At 32.7% G+C, this 19,450-nt stretch overlaps 1 protein-coding gene across 2 annotated transcripts in view; it reads right to left on the reverse strand.

The window, feature by feature from the left end:
• Positions 1-326: 326 nt before the first annotated feature.
• The window catches only part of LOC136037540 (serine-protein kinase ATM-like), a gene marked incomplete at its 3' end in the record, with an annotated part of 119,954 nt that continues 100,830 nt past the window's right edge, over positions 327-19,450 (reverse strand). For both annotated transcript variants that reach the window (XM_065720263.1, XM_065720266.1), the window contains 3 exon segments: positions 327-497; positions 3,160-3,274; positions 8,117-8,375. In XM_065720263.1, the coding sequence (XP_065576335.1) occupies positions 327-497; positions 3,160-3,274; positions 8,117-8,375 (545 nt within the window).

The raw sequence follows: 19,450 nt of genomic DNA on the forward strand, positions 1-19,450 counted from the left end.
GGCCACAAAAACGATCTAGATAGGTCACAACTTTAAGGAGCAATTCGTATTTTTTCCAGGGTGGTTTTATCAAACCTATGGTAACACCATGAGATCAAGAAGAGGCTCATGTTGTATTCAATTAAAAGACCAGCGGCAATGAGAATCAATGCAAGTCTACCGCGTAGCCGTGCCGGGCTCCCTGTACTATATATATATATATATATATATATATATATATATATATATATATATATATATATATATATATATATATATACATATATACATATATACATATGTATTTATATATAAGGAGGGAGCGTGCATACTTACCCTGTTCATGTATCTCTGTCCTTTGGGTTTCATCATCCCTGCTCCTCCTTTTTGTTGCCACTACTAGTGCTTTATTTGGAGTCATTTCCCAAAGATAGACAGGATCAAAAAGCAAAACTTCCAGCAGCGTGAGTATACCAAGATAATTTTCTCTTAATATAGACATAGTGATTTCACAGCACCTGCAAAATGGAATAACATTCAATGGCTAATCAACACTATAGAATAAAAAAGTAAAAAAGAGATACACAATAAAACAATAGTAAAAGCGAATGAACAATAGTGTTAAAACATTGATTTCATAAAAATATATATCTAAATAAATAAATATATGAATTAGGAAAATTTGTACTTTACCATCCCTCCTTAATAATTCATTCTGAAAAATAAGGTCTTTAACCATTTCCGTTACAATTTTTTTTTAAAGAAAATTGTAAAAAATGATCCAGTAGCTTTCAAAAAAAAAAAAAAAAAAAAAAAAAAAAAAAAAAAAAAAAAAAAAAAAAAAAAAAAAAAAAAAAAAAAAAAAAAAAACTGCTAAGTTTATTGAGCCCAAAAGGAAGTTGTTCAATAAGAGCATCAAAACTGGATATTTCTACTATCACAACATTTTGTGTCAGACATTTCGAACGTTCAGAAAAAAAAATGCTCAGCTCATTTCGCCACAAAAAAAGTTAATCTGTAACAACACCATTGTTTTTCTTTTTTCGTATACAAAATAAAAGTATGACCAAAATTTGTAAAAGTTTTCTAGGTTCCAAATGATATCCCAATTAAGAACCGCCGAGTCTCAGCCACGTATCACTATGTCTAAAATATAAGATGGAAAATAAGCAGTTTTTTTTTACAAATAACAGAGAAGTTAAAAAAAACCTGATTGCACACTTTACCCAAAAACAACTTCCAACATGTGTAATTGAAGAATAAATACTTATTTTCTCATTAAAATTAACCACCCCCAATAAATTCCAGAGTATATGCCTATTCATCAGACCTGTCTTGTGAAAGACATTTTGTGCCATGTATTATATATTATGCTACAATTTTAGAAATACAAACCTGAAGAGTATCTTTCTGAATAAGTACTTTTCCTACTGAAAGGAGACCAAAAATAACTTCGAGACGTTATTTGCCTCCCAAGCCCTGAATTTACGCTACAGTAATAAATAAAATCGATTTATTTTTATTATACATTTAAGTTTGAGATGAACTGAACTGAACTAATTAACAAGAATTGAAACACGTACTAGCATGCCCCTCGTAAGGTGTAATATTGGCACACAAGAGGGCACAGACAGAATAAAGACAATAACAAAACTATATCTATATAACAAAAGAATAGAACGAAGGAAAAACTGTCAAAACAGAAAAAAGAGAATAGAAGGACAGGGAAAGAGAATTTCTCATACCATTTATCGTTTAGATGTAAGAAAACCAGACACAAATCTTAGGGCAGGTATTCCAAACTTAAACGTAAAAATCAGAAAATATTTTTGCAACAATACGGTGGCCTCTAGCTTAAAAGTTTCCAACAGGGAAATAACCCCCTTTCTGTCAAAATGGAATTTTGTCAAAAAAAAAATTAGTGTCTTTATTGTGTCTGTGCCCTCTTGTGTGACAGTATTACATCTTGCAAGGGGCATGCTAGTACATGTTTCAATTTTTGTTGAAAATAACCCCCTTTCACAAAAAAGAGCGTTTTGACAACTTTTCAGAAATTCGTTTTGCATTATTAAATATAAATAAAAAAAAGAGCCAAGAGCTCCTGTGGCACTTGTGACGAGGTCGGAAGAGCCAAGAGCCAAGATCCCATATGGCAGGAGCTCTAGCAAAATACTAAGAATCAATAGATTGATTTAAAAGGAAAATCAGAGACTTAATGCCGGTCGGCATTGTTTTGCATTATTAAATATAAAAAAAAAGCACTTAAAGCAGTATTTCAGCAGGATCTTGAATCCTACTCTGAAAGCGGCGCCATTTCATAGGGGTGCAATCTAAAGGCGGTGATCACATTTACAAAAATCAGTAAGGGTATAAATTTCAAAAGGGTACAAAGTACACTACTTTACATAACAAAGTCCTGTGGTGGCGCAGTGGATTTGACCTTAGCTTGGTAATACGGGACCCAGAGATCGAATCACGCTGCAGGAATGCACTGCAGGGCCGACGCAAGGACCTTAGTAGTCAAGAAGGGTCGTTAATTCTTAAATAATAAAAATTTACATAACAAATTTAAAAATTAATCTTTTCTTGATTAAACAAACCTCTGAAAAAAAGAAGCTACGTGCGGGAAAAAAGAAAGATATTGAAGAAAAGCGCCACTTCATGAGCACATTGATTATAAAGTTAAAAAAAAAATATACTTCCCTTAAGTCCTAAAGTGTCTAAAATATTTCTAAGACTTATTATTAAAAGGTCCAAAAATTTTTCTTAACTAAAATAAGACAACGTAATGAAGAGGTATAATTATATTGGTATTAGCCAAAAACAATTAAAAAAATCTCTCTGTTGTTCAATTTTATTTACAATTTTGCAAATGATAGTAACTCCTAATTAAGGAAATCCAAGATCAATACAAAAGAAAAATAGAACAACAATGAGCATAAAAGAAAACAGTCACGTACGCAGAAAATTATTTTCAGGAGGGGGGAGGGTGATCAATAAACTTTTTTCTTGAGGGGAGAAATAACAGAAGAAACTTATTTGATAATTTGCCCAGAGACTTGGGATGTTCCCAGAAACTTAAATTTAGGATTCAAGGAAGGGCACCAAACCCCCTCCCTTTGTACGGTTTTGAAGAAAAGCATCAATTTATAATTATATTGACTGTTAAAAAAAACTCACTTTCTAAACGTCCCTTCGACTCCACAGACTCCCATACCATCAACTACATCTCTTGTTAGACGAAACGGTACTTGTTCAGGAGTGGGTAGCAGTAGTCCCTGATCAAAAGCATAACCTATAATAAAAACTATTTTTATACCTGAAAAACAAAACCCAACATGCACCCTACATGTTTAAAAGTAGCTTCCACTTTAGATCAGCAATTTGGATTGGGATTTTTGAGCTTGTTGGTTACACATCTGAGGCTAATATTCAAATTATTAGCGAATTCCATATAGAAGTCCTTGATTAAGACGTGTCATCCAAATTATTTTACAAATTATTACAAATTATGTAATAGTGTAATTACAATTATGTAATACAAATTATGTAATTATAATAAATATAAATATTTTATAAATAAACATACGGTACCCCGTATGTTCCACAAATGACTTCAGAATTTCTCCCAAAGTTTGTATCAAAGCATATCTGAGCTTTTGGATAACAAATAAGAGGTTAATACAACGAAGAAGAAGACCAAAAACGGAAGAATTATGTCTTTCACGACCGATACTTATTTTCTCCATTGTTGTTGCCTCAGTTTGGTCAAGTTTGGTCAGTTTGGTCACATCTTGGTCAAGCCTTCTTTATACCTCGTTCAAATTTGGTTCAATTGTGGTTTTGAGACATTTAAGTTCAATAGTTCAAGCTAGGATTAATATTTCTCTAATATTTTGCGATTTTATTCTATTTTCTTACTTGTTTATTATTGCCTATCTTTTATTGCATGTCCGATGCAATCCACCGATTTTTACATTTTTTTCAAGTTGTCTCACCATCCCCTCGAACTTCTTCTTTTTTTTCACTTATCAAATTTGATCCTTTCCCCGGCTTTTGGATAACAAATAAGAGGTTAATACAACACAGGAGAAGACCAAAATCAGAAGAATTATACCTTTCACAACCGGTACTTATTTTCTCCATTGTTGTTGCCTTAGCTTTGTACATCTCGGTCTAGTCTTCTTTATACCTCGTTGAAATTTGGTTCAATTGTGGTTTTGAGACATTAAAGTTCAAAGGTTCAAACTAGGATTCATATTTCTCTGGTATTTTGCTATTTTAGTCTAGTTTCTTATTTGTTTATTACCTCCTATCTTTTGTTGCATGTCCGATGCAATCCATTTATTTTTACATTTTTTTCAAGTTGTCCCACCCTCCCCTCGAACTTCTTCTGTTTTTTTTCACTTTTCAAATTTGATCCTTTTCCCCGGCGTATCCATCTGATCAAGGTATATATTTTAGTCTATCCTAACTAGCCTGAAATTATTGTAAACATTTCGATACGCCTAATGAAAGTACAAATGACAAGGAAAAAGAAACCTGTTCTGAATTTTGAAACAAATCTGAATTAATTTGTTTAATTTAAACTTTTGAATTGACATTTTTCTATACATCAAACAGTTCATGGTAACAAACTGTAGTAAGGAGCGACCCGTCTCAGTAGTAACCGAAACTCTAAAAAACGGAATTGATACCAATAGTCACATCAAAAGAACTACATTTTAATAGTGATTTTAAATATATAAGCTTCATCAAGTTTAGTCTTACCCATCAAAAGTTACGAGCCTGAGAAAATTTGCCTTATTTTAGATAATAGGGGAATAAAGTCATAGAATCTTAACGAAAATTTCACGTTCAGATTAAGTGTATCAGAGAATCCTGCTGTAAAAGTTTCAAACTCTTATCTACAAAAATGTTGAGTTTTGTATTTTTTGCCAGAAGACAGATCACGGATGCGTGTTTATTTTTTTTTTCCAGGGGTATCGTATCGTTCCAGTTGTCTTAGAATGTCACAAGAGGGCTCATTCTAACGGAAATTAAAAGTTCTAGTGCCCTTTTAAAGTGACCGAAAAATTGGAGACACCTAGGCCCATTTCAATGCGCATTTTTCCTCCAAGTCACCTTATTAAAATGTAAGATAGCCATTCTGTTCCGCTTAGTCGAAAACCTAATAACTATGTCTGTGGGGACGACTTAATCTCACAGAGTCCCGGGGGGAGGGGCTGCAAGTTACAACATCTGACTATTGTTTATATACAGTAATGACTATTATGAAGTGTACAGACATTTTCAGGGGACTTTTTCGCATTAGGAAGGGGGAAGAGGTTACGTGGGAGGATCTTTCCATGGAGGAATTTATCATGAGGGAAAACAATTTCCATGAAGGGGGCACAGTATTTTCTAGCACTATTAAAACAAAATAATGAGAAAATAGATTTAAAAAAAATAGTAGCATTTAAACTTAAACGAAAATAAGATATTACGTATATAAGAGGGTTCGTCTCCTACACAATACCTTGCTCTTTATGCTAAAGTATTTTTACTTAAATAAATAAAAAAACTAATACAGTAATAAAAATACACAAATACAGAAATTAGTTACGTAAGTTAATTCGTAAGGTACGTATGTTTATTACTAATAAAAACGTTCGTACAAAAAATAAAAAAAATAGTTGCATTTTTAAGTAACCAAAAATTGAAAGGCTTTGTTTTTTTATCAAAATCGTCCAATCAAAACTATAAGAAAGCCATTTAGCAAAAAAAAATTGATATGCAGATTTCATTTTAATTATTCATATGCGGTGAGCCAAAATCTAAACATGCATTAATTCAAAAACGTTCACAAATTAAATAATAAAAATATATTTTTTTTAGCCGCAAGTATGGAGCGACATTAAAGCTTAGAACGAACAGAAATTATTCCGTATATGAAGGGGTTATCGCCTCCGCAACGCGTCGTTCTTTACGCTATTTTTTTATTGTTTTAAAAAGTAGAGGTGTGACAGAGTCAAATTCTAGCGTAAAGAGTGGGGCGTTGCGGAGGAGACAACCACTTTCATGTACGGAATAATTTCTTTTCTGTTTAAGTTTTAATGTCACTCCTTACTTGCAGTTAAAAAAAATTTTTTTTTATTTCATTTTCCTCAAAGCCTAAAAGTACCCTAACAAACTGAGACGAATTTTTCCCTATTAAAACCTAAATGACAGAGCGTGTTTTGTCAGATTGGCTTCTCAAAGAGTCAAAATTTGACAAACTATTAGAATTCCACAATTATTATTATTATAATAATAATACAATAATAATAATAATAATGACAACAATATAATAACAACAATTATAATAATAAGAATAATACAATAATAATAATAATAACAATTTGTTAATAATAATAATAATAATAAAAAATGATAATATTATCATAGTATTATTATAAACAATTATTGGAATAAATTATTAAGATTCCAACGTCAAGAATCATAATCTTGGAAAGGTTGCTCTAACCTTTTTTCAAGTCATAATAAAAAAATTACCAAGGTTGTGCTGAGATAAGCTGAATAAAATAATCCCTCAATTCAATATGGACATTACTAAGGTCATGCTAAGGTTGCGGTGAGGTCAGCTAAAAAAATTACTCACAAAAACCAATGGGTACAAAATCAGCTGAAATACAATCGACAATAACACTGCTGAGGTTGTTCTGAGGTCAGCTGAATAAATAACTTACCCAGACGAACGTGCACAACTTCAGCCAGAATATTATCAATAAGAAAGTTATAGAAGTCGTGCTGGGATCAGCTGAATAAAGTAAATATTAAATAAATGTCCACAGCCTCAGCCAAATAAGAATATTAAGAATATCAGAGTTGTGCTGAGGTCAGCTGAATAAAGTACTAACCAAAACCAATGCGAATAGCCTCAGCTAAACGTGGAGAAACTCAGCTACAATACTATCAATAAGAATATTACTGAGGCCATGCTGGGATCAGTTGAATAAAATAATCACTTAAATCAATGCAGAAAAGCCTCAGACGAAGGATTATAATAAGAATATGAATAATAATAATAATATTAGAATCATGTTATTATTATAGATAATTATTGGTAAAATTATCAGCATTCTTACGTTAAGAATCATAATCGTGGAAAGGTTGCTCTAACCTTTTTTAAGATTATAATCAAAAAATTACCAAAGTTGCGCTGAGATCAGCTGAATAAAATAATCACTCAAGTCAATACGGACATTCATGAGGTCATGCTAAGGTTGTGCTGAGGTCAGCTGGAGAAATTACTCACCAATACCAATGAGTATAACATCATTTGAAATACTATCCACAATAACACTACTGAGGTTGTTCTGAGGTCAGCTGAATAAATAACTTACCCAAACAAACGTGCACAATTTCAGCCTGAATATTATCAATAAGAAAGTTATAGAAAGTCGCGCTGAGATCAGCTGAATTATAATAAGAATATGAAGCTGAATAAGGATATTAAGAATATTAAAGTTGTGCTGATGTCAGCTTAATAAAGTACTAACCAAAAATAATGCGAATATCCTCTGCTAAAATATTATCAATAATAATATCATGAGGCTGCCCTGAGATCAGCTGAAATCACTTACTCAGCCGAACTTGGAGAAACCCAGCCAGAATAATGTGAATAAGAATATTACTGAGGTCATGCTGGGATCAGCTGAATAAAATAATCATTTAAATCAATACACACAGCCTCAGACGAAAGATTATTATAAGAATATTCATAAGGTCGTACTAAGGTCGTTCTAAGGTCAGCTGAATAAAGTAATAAACTAAACCAATGTAAACAGGGTCAGATAAATTTATCAATAAAAGATTATGAGGCTGTACTACGGTTAACTGAATACGTAAATTACTTAAATGAACGTCCAAAACATCAGCAGAAACATCATCCATAGAAAATTACTCAGGTCACGCTTTAATAATGTTAAAAAAGTAACTCAAATCAATGAGTACAGATTCAGCTAGAGTGTTGTCAATAAGAATATTACTAAGGTCGTGATGAGGTTGTGCCAGTCAGTTAAAAAATTACTCACCAAAACCAATGTGCACAGCCTCAGCCGAAGCTGCTGAAATCAGCTAAAAAAAAATTACTCACCAAAATCAATATGTACAACCTCAGCCGAAGCATTATCAATAAGAATATTGCTAGTATGTCTATCGCCAATGCCCAATATATACCCAACCATAGAACTGGCAGCAACACTTCGGGTATAAGATAGTCGCTTTTCAAGCCATTCAGGGGCGAAGTGGAACTTCTCAAAGAAATAATAGTGAAATACAGGTCGCATTTTTTGGCATATCGACTTGAAAGTAGATATTCGCACGGACTGTTCAGCTTTCGCCACATTTTTCATCTAAATGTACATTTAAAATTACAATCCTTATTTCACTATAAATACGCAAGCGCGAAACCTAGCCTGACGGTGGAAGCTACACATGTTTATAAATGAGCAATGCCGGAAAGATTTAGCATCAAAACCTTGAATCTATTAAACAGCCAGGAAGGGTCCCGAAAAGAGAATCGTGGCCGAAAAGCACAATCTGATTGTAGACAAGATTGTACAATATCACAAAAGTGTTATGTTGCCACCCCCTTCAAACCCCAAAAGGTCGGGGTAAAAAATTAACGTATCTGAAAGCAACATATATTTTTAACAGTTTTTCTTTAGAATATTGAAAAATTAAATATTTTTTAGACCTCCAGGATTTTTTATTAACGTTATTGCATATTAAATATCCAACTTAGTTTTATTTGCATGGGCCATTCGGCTTTCATTGCTTTTCACTGATCGGCTTTCAATGATTTCACAATATTACTTAATTCATTTTGTAATTATTATACTCTATACTTATCTCAAACATTATATGACAAACATAATTCACTACAAAACATATTGAAACACAGCTCGCTGTGAAGCATTTCATAATATTCCTCTCCCCAGTGTGATTCTATCATCCTGCACAAACCCCAAAAGGCTAGATTGGTAATTTATATTGGTAATTGGTATAATTCCTCTGGTAATTGGTATTGGTAATAAATATTCCTCTCCCCAGTGTGATTCTATCATCCTGCACAAACCCCAAAAGGCTAGATTGGTAATTTATATTGGTAATTGGTAATTTATTGTAATTTATCAAAAGCAAGATTAACTTTGAACAGTGTTTGAAAATATACGCGGCTCAAAATTTAAACATTGGATATAATACTACTTAAAGATGCTTTTTTTGGTATCAGCACATTATTTTGTTCATATAAGGGAAATAATTGGCTAAAAATATGTAAAATAAATTTTCAGTAAAGTGTAAAGAATTTTAGCAACAAATGGTTTATTGCACAACTATTTACCGCTCATAGCTCTAAAAACTCTCAAAAAGAAAATTGAAAAAATATCAATTGGCTAAAAAGGTTATTATTGAGTTTTCAGTAAATAGAGAATGATTTTAGCCTTTCGGGAGGTTTGAGGGACAGCTATTCTTCACTTATTCGTAATAAAATTCAGGCCATAAGGCTCTTGGGCAAGTTTATTTAATTTCACCACTTTAAATAATCTTGTATTCTTCTATTCAAATATACTTCTTTCAATTATACAGAAAAATCACTTAGAAAATTAAGACCCACAAGGTTTTCAGTAAAGCTCAACTAAAAGTCATTTTAAGGTTTGTAATACAAACCTTATTTGTTGTAGCTTATATTAATTTTAGGTTATGGTTAGGAATTTGCTTATCTTTAGTTCTGATTTAGTTTTTGCTTGTTTAGTGTTCATTTTTTCATTTATATTAATCTCTGCTCATTTTAGCTTTTTACTAGTTTTAAATTTAATTTCAGCCTTTTATATTCACGGGAATGCACAGTCTTTGAAAAGAAATGTGAGGTAATGGATTTTAGGCTTAACTTAATAAACCTGAGCATGGAATATATATATATATATATATATATATATATATATATATATATATATATATATATATATATATATATATATATATATATATATATATATATATATATATATATATATATATATATATATATATATATATATATATATATATATATATATATATATATATATATATATATATATATATATATATATATATATATATATATATATGAAAAAACTGCAAACAATATTATTAAATAGTCCTAGGAGATAAGTTTCTGAAACTAACAAGACTACATCGAAGGGTCTGAATTTATCTGTCAAAACCTTAACCTAACTACATAAATTTTAGCATGAAGAATAAAAGAAAACAGAAATGTGAAACAGATCAACTCAGAATGACTGTGATATTTGATGGGATCATTGAGGGGGACAAGCGAGATCTTGAAGGAATAATCTCTGTAACATTACATAACTGAGCCTTTTTGTTCAAAAATTATAAAATGAACAACTAGATACAAAATGTAATTATCTTGTTACCACCTTCCAAGCTTTAGTAAGACTTAGAAGCTTTCATATTAAGTAAGACTAAGTAAGACTTAGAAGCTTTCATATTAAGTAAGACTAAGTAAGACTTAGAAGCTTTCATATTAAGTAAGACTTAGAAGCTTTCATATTAAGTAAGACTAAGTAAGACTTAGAAGCTTTCATATTAAGTAAGACTAAGTAAGACTTAGAAGCTTTCATATTAAGTAAGACTAAGTAAGACTTAGAAGCTTTCATATTAAGTAAGACTAAGTAAGACTTAGAAGCTTTCATATTAAGTAAGACTAAGTAAGACTTAGAAGCTTCCACAGAAGCAACAATAACATAACACCAATAATATTTGCTTTCTTCACATCCATTTTTAATGCTGAGTCGTAGTGTGTGATTTTTGTTTAAATGTATGATTTTTGTGAAAAAACTGAATTTAGCTATACTACGATAGTTTTTAAATATACCAATCTCTCTCTGGACCAAATAATACAGCTTGTAAAAGCATAAGAAAAAGCACAGGGCTAAAATGGTTGCAAACTGAACAAAACGGTAATAGTGTACCCGTGTAACATCTAGACCTAGCAAGTAGTACTTCTTTCAGAAACGAGTTAGAACGTGACAAAGATTCTACCACTTTGACCAGATTTGACAGAATGGTCAAATTTTTTACCACTATTCCAATTAACAGAGGCATATATATTTCAGAGGAGGCGGCAATACCAGTTATAGTTGTACAGCATTTTACCCATTGAATGTCGGCATATATCTATAACTATTATTGATCAACACCCTCACTGGAATTGTCTCGGGCAGTCTTAGGTCACGGGACATGGATAGCTTAGCCACTAACCGAGTGGTTTAGCGTGGTTGGAGACGATTTGCTCCCTGGGTTTAAGTCTATAGTAGAGGACCTAAACCCTTGGATTTACAAGTAGCTAACGAACAGAGCATTATTTTCCATATGCAGACATGTTCATAACTATATGTCCATATGTTATGTATATGTAGGTGTTTATATGTATATGGAATTATTTCCTAAACGTAGACACAAATATATGCAAATATAATGCAAAAATCTTGCTCTTAACATGAATCATAGTCGCAGCAGTAGCTTCAATCTAGTAAAGACCGAACCACAGCCCACACCAACCGAAAGTTAAAAAGTAAGTTTTGAAAAAACTGACTAGTGATAAAAATTGCCATCTGACACTGATTCAGGAATGTCTGGTTCATCTTCAAAGGATAATTTTATTACGAAACAAATTTATAGTAATTTCGAAAAAAGAAACCTGAAACCACTCGAAAATGGCTTCAGATTGAAATAAAAAATACATAATTGGAATTAACATGGTTGAAAACCCCCCACCTTGAAGAGCAAGGAAAATCACTGTTTTTGCATCGGTGGCACTGACATGTCTCCCTTTTTTTCTGTTTTCCTTGGCTAGCAGGTTACCGGAACATCATAGAGAGATGTTTAATGGCTCATTTAAAAGCTATTTCTCATATCTACGTGCTTTTTTTTTATAAATTTCACCATCTGCAAGTGCCATATGGTACTAAAAATGGCACTTTTTGTTTCATTTCTCAAGGGGTGGGACTAGCGGGCTACAAGAATGTCTTAGACAGATGTTCAATAGCTCATATCACTTACGTCTACATTCTTCCTGCAAATTGCACAATCGGCAAGTCCCAAATGGCACTAAAAATGGCACTTTTGGTACCATGTCTCAAGTGCAAAAGTTGGGGCTGGTGGGCTACCAGAACTTTTTAGAGTGATTTTTTAATGGCTCATTTGAAAGGTATTGTTCAAATCTACCTGCTTTTTATCAATTCTATCATTTGTAAGTTCGATATGCACTAAAAACAATACTCTCGGTGTCACTTCTTAAGTGGAAAAGCTTGGAAGTATAAAACGGTATCATTGTAACAATTATGGACCAAAACTAATTACTGGAGGTTTTCAAAAACGGCTCCCGTGTACTCCCCCTCTAAGCCCTCTTAGCAAGTTACGCAATTATTGTCCAACTGACAGCAATATATTGGATTACATTACCAGAGCCGTAGCTCAGTTAGTAGAGCATTGGAACTTAAGTTAGAATGTTAAGAGTTTAATTCCTACGCGGGCGTTTTTTTTTTCAGTGTCATCCCTTCTACATGATTATTTTTCTCGAAATTCATTATTTTTGCAAATGCGATGCACTTATTTTTTAAACTTGTCAAGCATTTGATTCAAAAGGGAATGGAGGTCTTGCCACTTAGGGGTTGGAGAAGTATAGGCATGCGGTTTTGAAACCACTCAAAGTTGTTTATTAAAAGAAGGATTACTTATTGTTATTTTTGTTTATTCAAATTATTTACTTTTTACTATTAATTAGACAGGATAAAACTATTTGTAATGAATAGCCTATAGGAAAATCTTGGTACTAAAAGCCTATTTGCATTTATTTCTTCCTGGAGATCTTTTTAGTTGTCAGGTTACATTCCAACTTATTGTTTTGTTTATTGCTATTCCACACCTATATGTCTATTTTTTGTTGGTATTTAACAGAGGGGGGGGGGGGGTTAGTGATACGAATTTTTTTTTATGTTTTCGATAAAAGTCTTAGAAATTATTTCTTAGTGTGAATCTCATTTTTAATATAGAAATGCACATGTTTTCTTGGCTGCTTTGCATGGCATTAAACTTACTTAAAAAGTTCAACCCAAATTAATATCGGTTAAAATGCTGGAATGCTCAGCTAGTTGCATCATACATTCCTGTTCTTAGTGCCTAAACATATATTGTTTTCAAATTGTATAAAATGTTCAGGATGAAAGAATGTATGTTCAGCCAGAGCCGAAACAAAAGTTTCAGGAGGCTTTCTTAATTGTAGGGTTTTTTCTACTGAGTTGCGATTTTCAATAAACTGTTGGTGAGTTCTACCAATATAAGACTTTCCACAAGAACAAAGAATTTTATACACCCCACTAACTAAACCTCCCCGGATTAAATCCTTCCCTGAATTAAGGAAACTATCTAATGGTCTCACTGATTGGAAACAAGTATCAATGTTATGTTTACGCAAAATTCGTTTAAGCATCTCCCCCAAAATAGGTACACAAGACTCATAATCACCAGGGGACAAGCTTACGTACTGGACCAAAAAGAGTTGCTTCAATATATGCTAACAAAAGGATTGTTTCGCAACAGAATAGTTAACTTAGTTTCAAATTACGTAAAAAAAAAACTAGTTTTTTTAATCTGAAAGTAAGGAGCGACATTAAAACTTAAAACGAACAGAAATTACTCCGTATATGAAATGGGTTGTCCCCTCCTCAACGCCTCGCTCTTTACGCTAAAGTTTGACTCTTGGCCACAATTCTACTTTTTAAAACAATTAAAAAAGTTAGCGTAAAGAGCGAGGCATAGAGGAGGGGACAACCCATTTCATATACGGATTAATTTTTAAAAAAAATTTCGTTTTAAGTTTTAATGTCGCTCCTTACTTTCAGTTAAAAAAACTAGTTTTTTTTATGTAATTTCTGAACATTTTTGAATTAATGCATGTTTGATTTTGGATCTCCACACATAAATTATTAAAATGAAATTTGCATATCAATTCCTTTTTTGGCTAAATGGCTTTCTCTTAGTTTTGATCAGACGATTTTGAGAAATAAGGGGTGGGGAAGGAGGCCTAGTTGCCCTGCAATTTTTCGGTTACATAAAAAGGCAACTATAAATTTTTATTTTTAACGAATGTTTTTATTAGTAAAAAATATACGTAACTTAAGAATTAACTTACGTAACAAACTTTTATATTCTTAAATTTTTATTATGTATTTGAGGGGGTTTGTACCCTCGTTAATACCGCGCTCTTTACACTAAATCGTAAGTTTTGTCCCAATTCTTTAAGAATGACCCCTGAATCAGAAAGGCCGTAGAATAAATAGTTAAAATTACTAAAAATACTGTAGCATAAAGAGCGAGGTATTTATCTCCTCCTAAATACCTCGCTCTTTATGCTAAAGTATTTTTAGAGCCCCTCATATGAGTAATAATCTCTGTTCGTTTTAAGTTTCAATGCTACTCCTTACTTTCAATTGAAAAAACTTTTCCATGTTTATTTTTTCATTGTTTTTTTTATAGTAATTTTAGAAAATCCTGCGCCCATTTCATTGAATTTCTGTTCCCCCATGACATATTTCTCAAAGGAAAGATCCTCCCACATAGCCCCCTCCCCTCAACCTCACCCCCAAAACCAAAAAAAAATCCCCTGAAAACGTCTGTACACTTCCCAATAACCATTATTATATGTAAATACTGGTCGAAGTTTGTAACTTGCAGCCCATCCCCCAGGGACTGTGGGGGAGTAAGTCATTCCCAAAGACATAGTTATTATGGTTTTTGACTATGCAGAACACAATGGCTATCTCAAAATTTTGATCCGTTGACTTTGGAGAAAAATGAGCGTGGGAGGGGGCCTAGGTGCCCTCCAATTTTTTGGTCACTTAAAAAGGGCACTAGAACTTTTCATTTCCTTTAGAATGAGCCCTCTTGCGACATTCTAGGACCACTTGATCGATACGATGACCCCTGGGGAAAAAAAACAAGCAAATAAACACGCACTCGTGATTTGTCTTCTGGAAAAAAATACGAAATTCCACATTTTTGTAGATAGGAGCTTGAAATTTTTGCTGTAGGGTTCTCTGATGCGCCGAATGCGATGGCGTTATTTTTGTTAAGATTCTATGACTTTTAGGGGGTGTTTTCCCCTATTTTCCAAAATAAGGCAAATTTTCTCAGGCTCGTAACTTTTGATGACAAAGACTAAATTTGATGAAACTTATATATTTATAATCAGCATGGAAATACGATTCTTTTGATGTATATTTTAGCATCAAAATTCCGTTTTTTAGAGTTTCGTTTACTATTGAGCCGGGTCGCTCCTTACTACAGTTCGTTACCACGAACTGTTTGATTACCACGAACTGTTTGATTTCATAATTTTCCTCAGTTTCTTTGATGTTCTCATTGAAGTAACAGACGATAAAAAAAACGATATTGAATAAAAAGAATTAAATTGAATAAAAAGACGATAATCACAGCCAGTGGATGGAAACACAATGCAAATATTTTTGGTCGACACCTCTGTTCAACCGTTGTAGGGCAGAAGCAATTCTTCACACTTTTATCGACACTTGATGTACCTTAACCTTGGAGGGCACCCGTGTTCAACTCCCACTGACGGCAATCTTCCACAATTGTCTCCTTTTGTTTTAAAAAGATAATAAATTACTTAAAAAACTGAATAATCCAGAATAAGTGAAAGGGTGAAATAATAAGGACAAAGAGAAAAGGAGTGACTAAATAGTGACTAAAATAGGTCAATAGTAATTCTTAAACTAAGCATTTGACTTTACATGTTTGCAAAGTGAAAGCTAAATAGTAAAAGCAGTATGAAGGAACCAGAGAGCTTCCCCATGAGACAATTTTATACATATTTACATTGTGCCATGGTTTTAAATCATGGTTTATGGAATCTTGCTTTATTTAACATTCTTTTTCTTTTTATCGCTTAAGGCTAATGGTCTTTTTTGTTCCCGCCCAATTTCTGAAACAGATTCTAAGAATCTTAATAACGCCACTGCTAGTATCTATTCGATAGCAAACTCGTTTATGAGACTTGACAAAAACATAAACAAGTGGGAGAAAAAAACAAAAGATGTTTGTTTAGCAAAAGCACGTTAGATTCTACGGAGATTAATTTAAATGAACAGGTTATGTAAAAGAAAATATACCCACTGCTGAGCTAAAAATAGTGTTTTCTTTTGCACATCAATTTAAAGGGTAATCCTATATTTTTTCGCTCAGAGATTTTGATTCGATGTGCATTGAATGCAAATGGTAGAACTTGTACGAAAAGTAGACAAATCTTTTATTTTCGAGATGGGTGTCTGTTTTGAAATGTAAAGCGTGAACTCTCCCAAACCTCAACCGAGACCGAGTCCGTTTGGAAATGAAAATTGTTTGGCTATTGGGAGAACCCTTGGGTATTGAGAATTGCAAGCAGTTAGCCAGGTGGGTGAAACACCCACCTGGCTATTTTCTTTTAATCTTCAGTTCTCGAAGTCCACCAGTCCCCAAACTTAAACCTCGTCATGTTACTTCTGAATTCCTTTTTACAAATTGTGATGAAAATGAAATAAATGAAATAATTATGTGTATGAAATAACAATCCTGTGGAGTAGATGAAGTATCGTTAAAGCAACAAAAACAATTGTTATTTCTATTTTGACTCATCTGATTAATTTATCACTTGAAGAGGGAACTTTTCCAGAAAGACTTAAATTAGCCTGAGTGCTACCCCTTCACAAAGGGAAGTCAAAAAATGAACCGAGTAATTACCGATCCATTTCTATTTTACCTTTTTTTCGAAGATTTATGAGAAAGTAGTCCATGAAAGAATGTATGATTACCTCCAGGAGTAGAATCTTCTGTGCGATACCCAACTTGGCTTTCGCAAAGGACTTTCTACGGATATGCACCAGCTATCTGGAATTCAATCCCCTTGGAAATCCGGAACTCAAATAACCTTACTACCTTCAAGCGAGCAGTGAAGGGTCGTTCCAGAAATACTGTTTAGATTTGAATATCATGCGGTCCTCCTCTTTTCGATCTTTTCTTTTATTTTCTTTTTTTTCTTTTCTTTCTCTTCGTCACTCCCCTTTTTTCTCTTTTTTTTCTTTTTTGATAAATCCAGTTGATTCGTTGTTTCTGTTAGTTGATTGTTTAATTATTCTTTAGTTAAGTTTCTGCCCTAGTCAAGCACTTTTGTGCTTTCCTGGCAGATTATGTACATGTAATTATGTGTTTTTATTTAAATATATATGATTGAATTGAATTGAAGAATTCCTGCGAACAAAACTCTAGCACAGCTTGCATCAAACAATAAGTGCGTAATTGGTAATTTGATGTGTGTGTGTAGACTTGTTCCTGTGTTTGCGTACGTTTGTGTTTTTGTGCTCCTCAATCTCATCCTGCTAAATAACTAAGAAGACTAATCCGCCATTCCATCATAAATTTACTATGAAAAAGTAGCACATAAACAGAATTGATGGAAATAAAACTAATTTATTGGGAAGATAACAAGAGGAAAAGTTTGTGTAAAACGAAAAACTCAATGCATACCCGTACTAATGAACTTATTTTGGAAGAAATATAGCCTCTCAGGCGCATACGGGTTAAAGCACATAAAAAAGAATTTTTATTGAAATAGAAGAAAAGCGATAACAGTAAAAAGTTTGGGATTTCCCAAAAGGAATTTAAAAACCCTTGTCCATCGTATCTGCCCCCATTAAAATACAACAACGAAAACAAACAGTCCGCACATGCAAAAGTAAACTACCCAAAGAAAAAGGATGAATGTTTGAGAGGTTTTTCACTCTCAGAAATCATATACCTCAGGTGGCTAGTACCAAGCATGGCAGAAGTGTGCCAAGCATAGCGGAACTGTGAGAACAGTACTAAGAGTGAATGATCTGTGCCAAGCATGACATAAGTATCCCAAGCATGGCAGATGTCTGCTAAGTCTGATACAAGATCGTGATTTCATAGCAATCTGGGAATGTACATTATACAATTAGGCTAGTGAGTTAAGTAATTGAAAATTAAAGAGCCATTTGAAACAGACGGACAGAAAATAAAATCCTTCAATGATCTAAATGTGAAACGGTCAAACATTACTGTCTATGCATAATTGACTGAAAATGAAGAGAAATAAAAATAAATAATTATACCAAACATAAAAGAAATGGGTACTGCTATATACAAATAATTAAATCCTAAACGATTAAAAATTAAAATGAGTGCTAAAGTTAAACCAAAAAGGACACAAATTACTGCCCATAGGAGTTCGACTAGAGTTCCGTTCTAACCGTAAACCAAAATAAAAAATTGTCGCTAAATAGAATCTGTAAACCTTAATTGTTGATGTTTCCTGTAATTAGTATATTAAACACTAAATAATTATACATTACACATTCAGTTCATTTTCAATATCTTTCCAGTCACCTTGATTTTTATAGTGGTTTTTTTTTGTCAGTATTTTGGAATTAATAAGATGAAAGCTATTTTCCTTGTAATAAGATTAGGGCATTAACGTTATTTTGTGTTAGGGCGAGATGCACAAGATTTCGGAAAGAAACTTAAAGACGCTTTAATTAAATACCAAAAATGAACGAATTGTACAGAAAACGTAATAATTGTAGGAAAAACTATAAAAATCACAAATACTAAGCCCAAGTAACATACAAGAAATTTATAAGAAAAAAACTAAAATTGTTTGTATTAAATGTATTTAATATACTTCAGACCAGATAAGAAACTTCATTATTTTTGGACATTGACGAAGAATGAGACAGAAATTTATGGAGGAAAAAATAATTTTCCTTGCCAATATTTTTTAACACATTTTTTTTTATCAAACACGAAGATTTATCTATTCCAAATCAGACCAAATTATTTCTTCAAAATCACTGTTTTCATGCATTGAGTTCCTGGTAAATTCACTGTTCTCCCCCGATCCCTTCTGTGCGTTTTTTTTCTTGCTGTTCACTTCAACTCGACTCAACCTCCTTTTTTTTCCTCTTTTTATTTCTTGAGACAAGCTTGAGTCCTTCGGTTGGTGGGCTGTTGTACATTTTACAGACACAGGTTCTCTGATTTCCATATTCCTTGCAACCCTTGAGTCTAAAATTTCAGGAAGTAAGGATTCATTCCAGAAGGCTTCAAGCTTCGGAAATATTTTTTCCCAGTAGTCTTTCGATCGGTGAACTGTAATTATTTCCCAATCCTCAATAGAGTTATAAACTATTAAGTGGCATACCATTTTATCCAGTATCTCGAGTTGGCCTTGTATCTGGGCGAAATACCTGTGATTTTTTTTTAGCTGAAGACCTTCACTGGATAATTCAAGAAAAAATGCTTTAACTAAATTTTTTGACTGGGCCACATCATAAATGGTTTTGAA

Source organism: Artemia franciscana, chromosome 2, assembly GCF_032884065.1.
Source record: "Artemia franciscana chromosome 2, ASM3288406v1, whole genome shotgun sequence".
NCBI lineage: Eukaryota > Metazoa > Arthropoda > Branchiopoda > Anostraca > Artemiidae > Artemia > Artemia franciscana.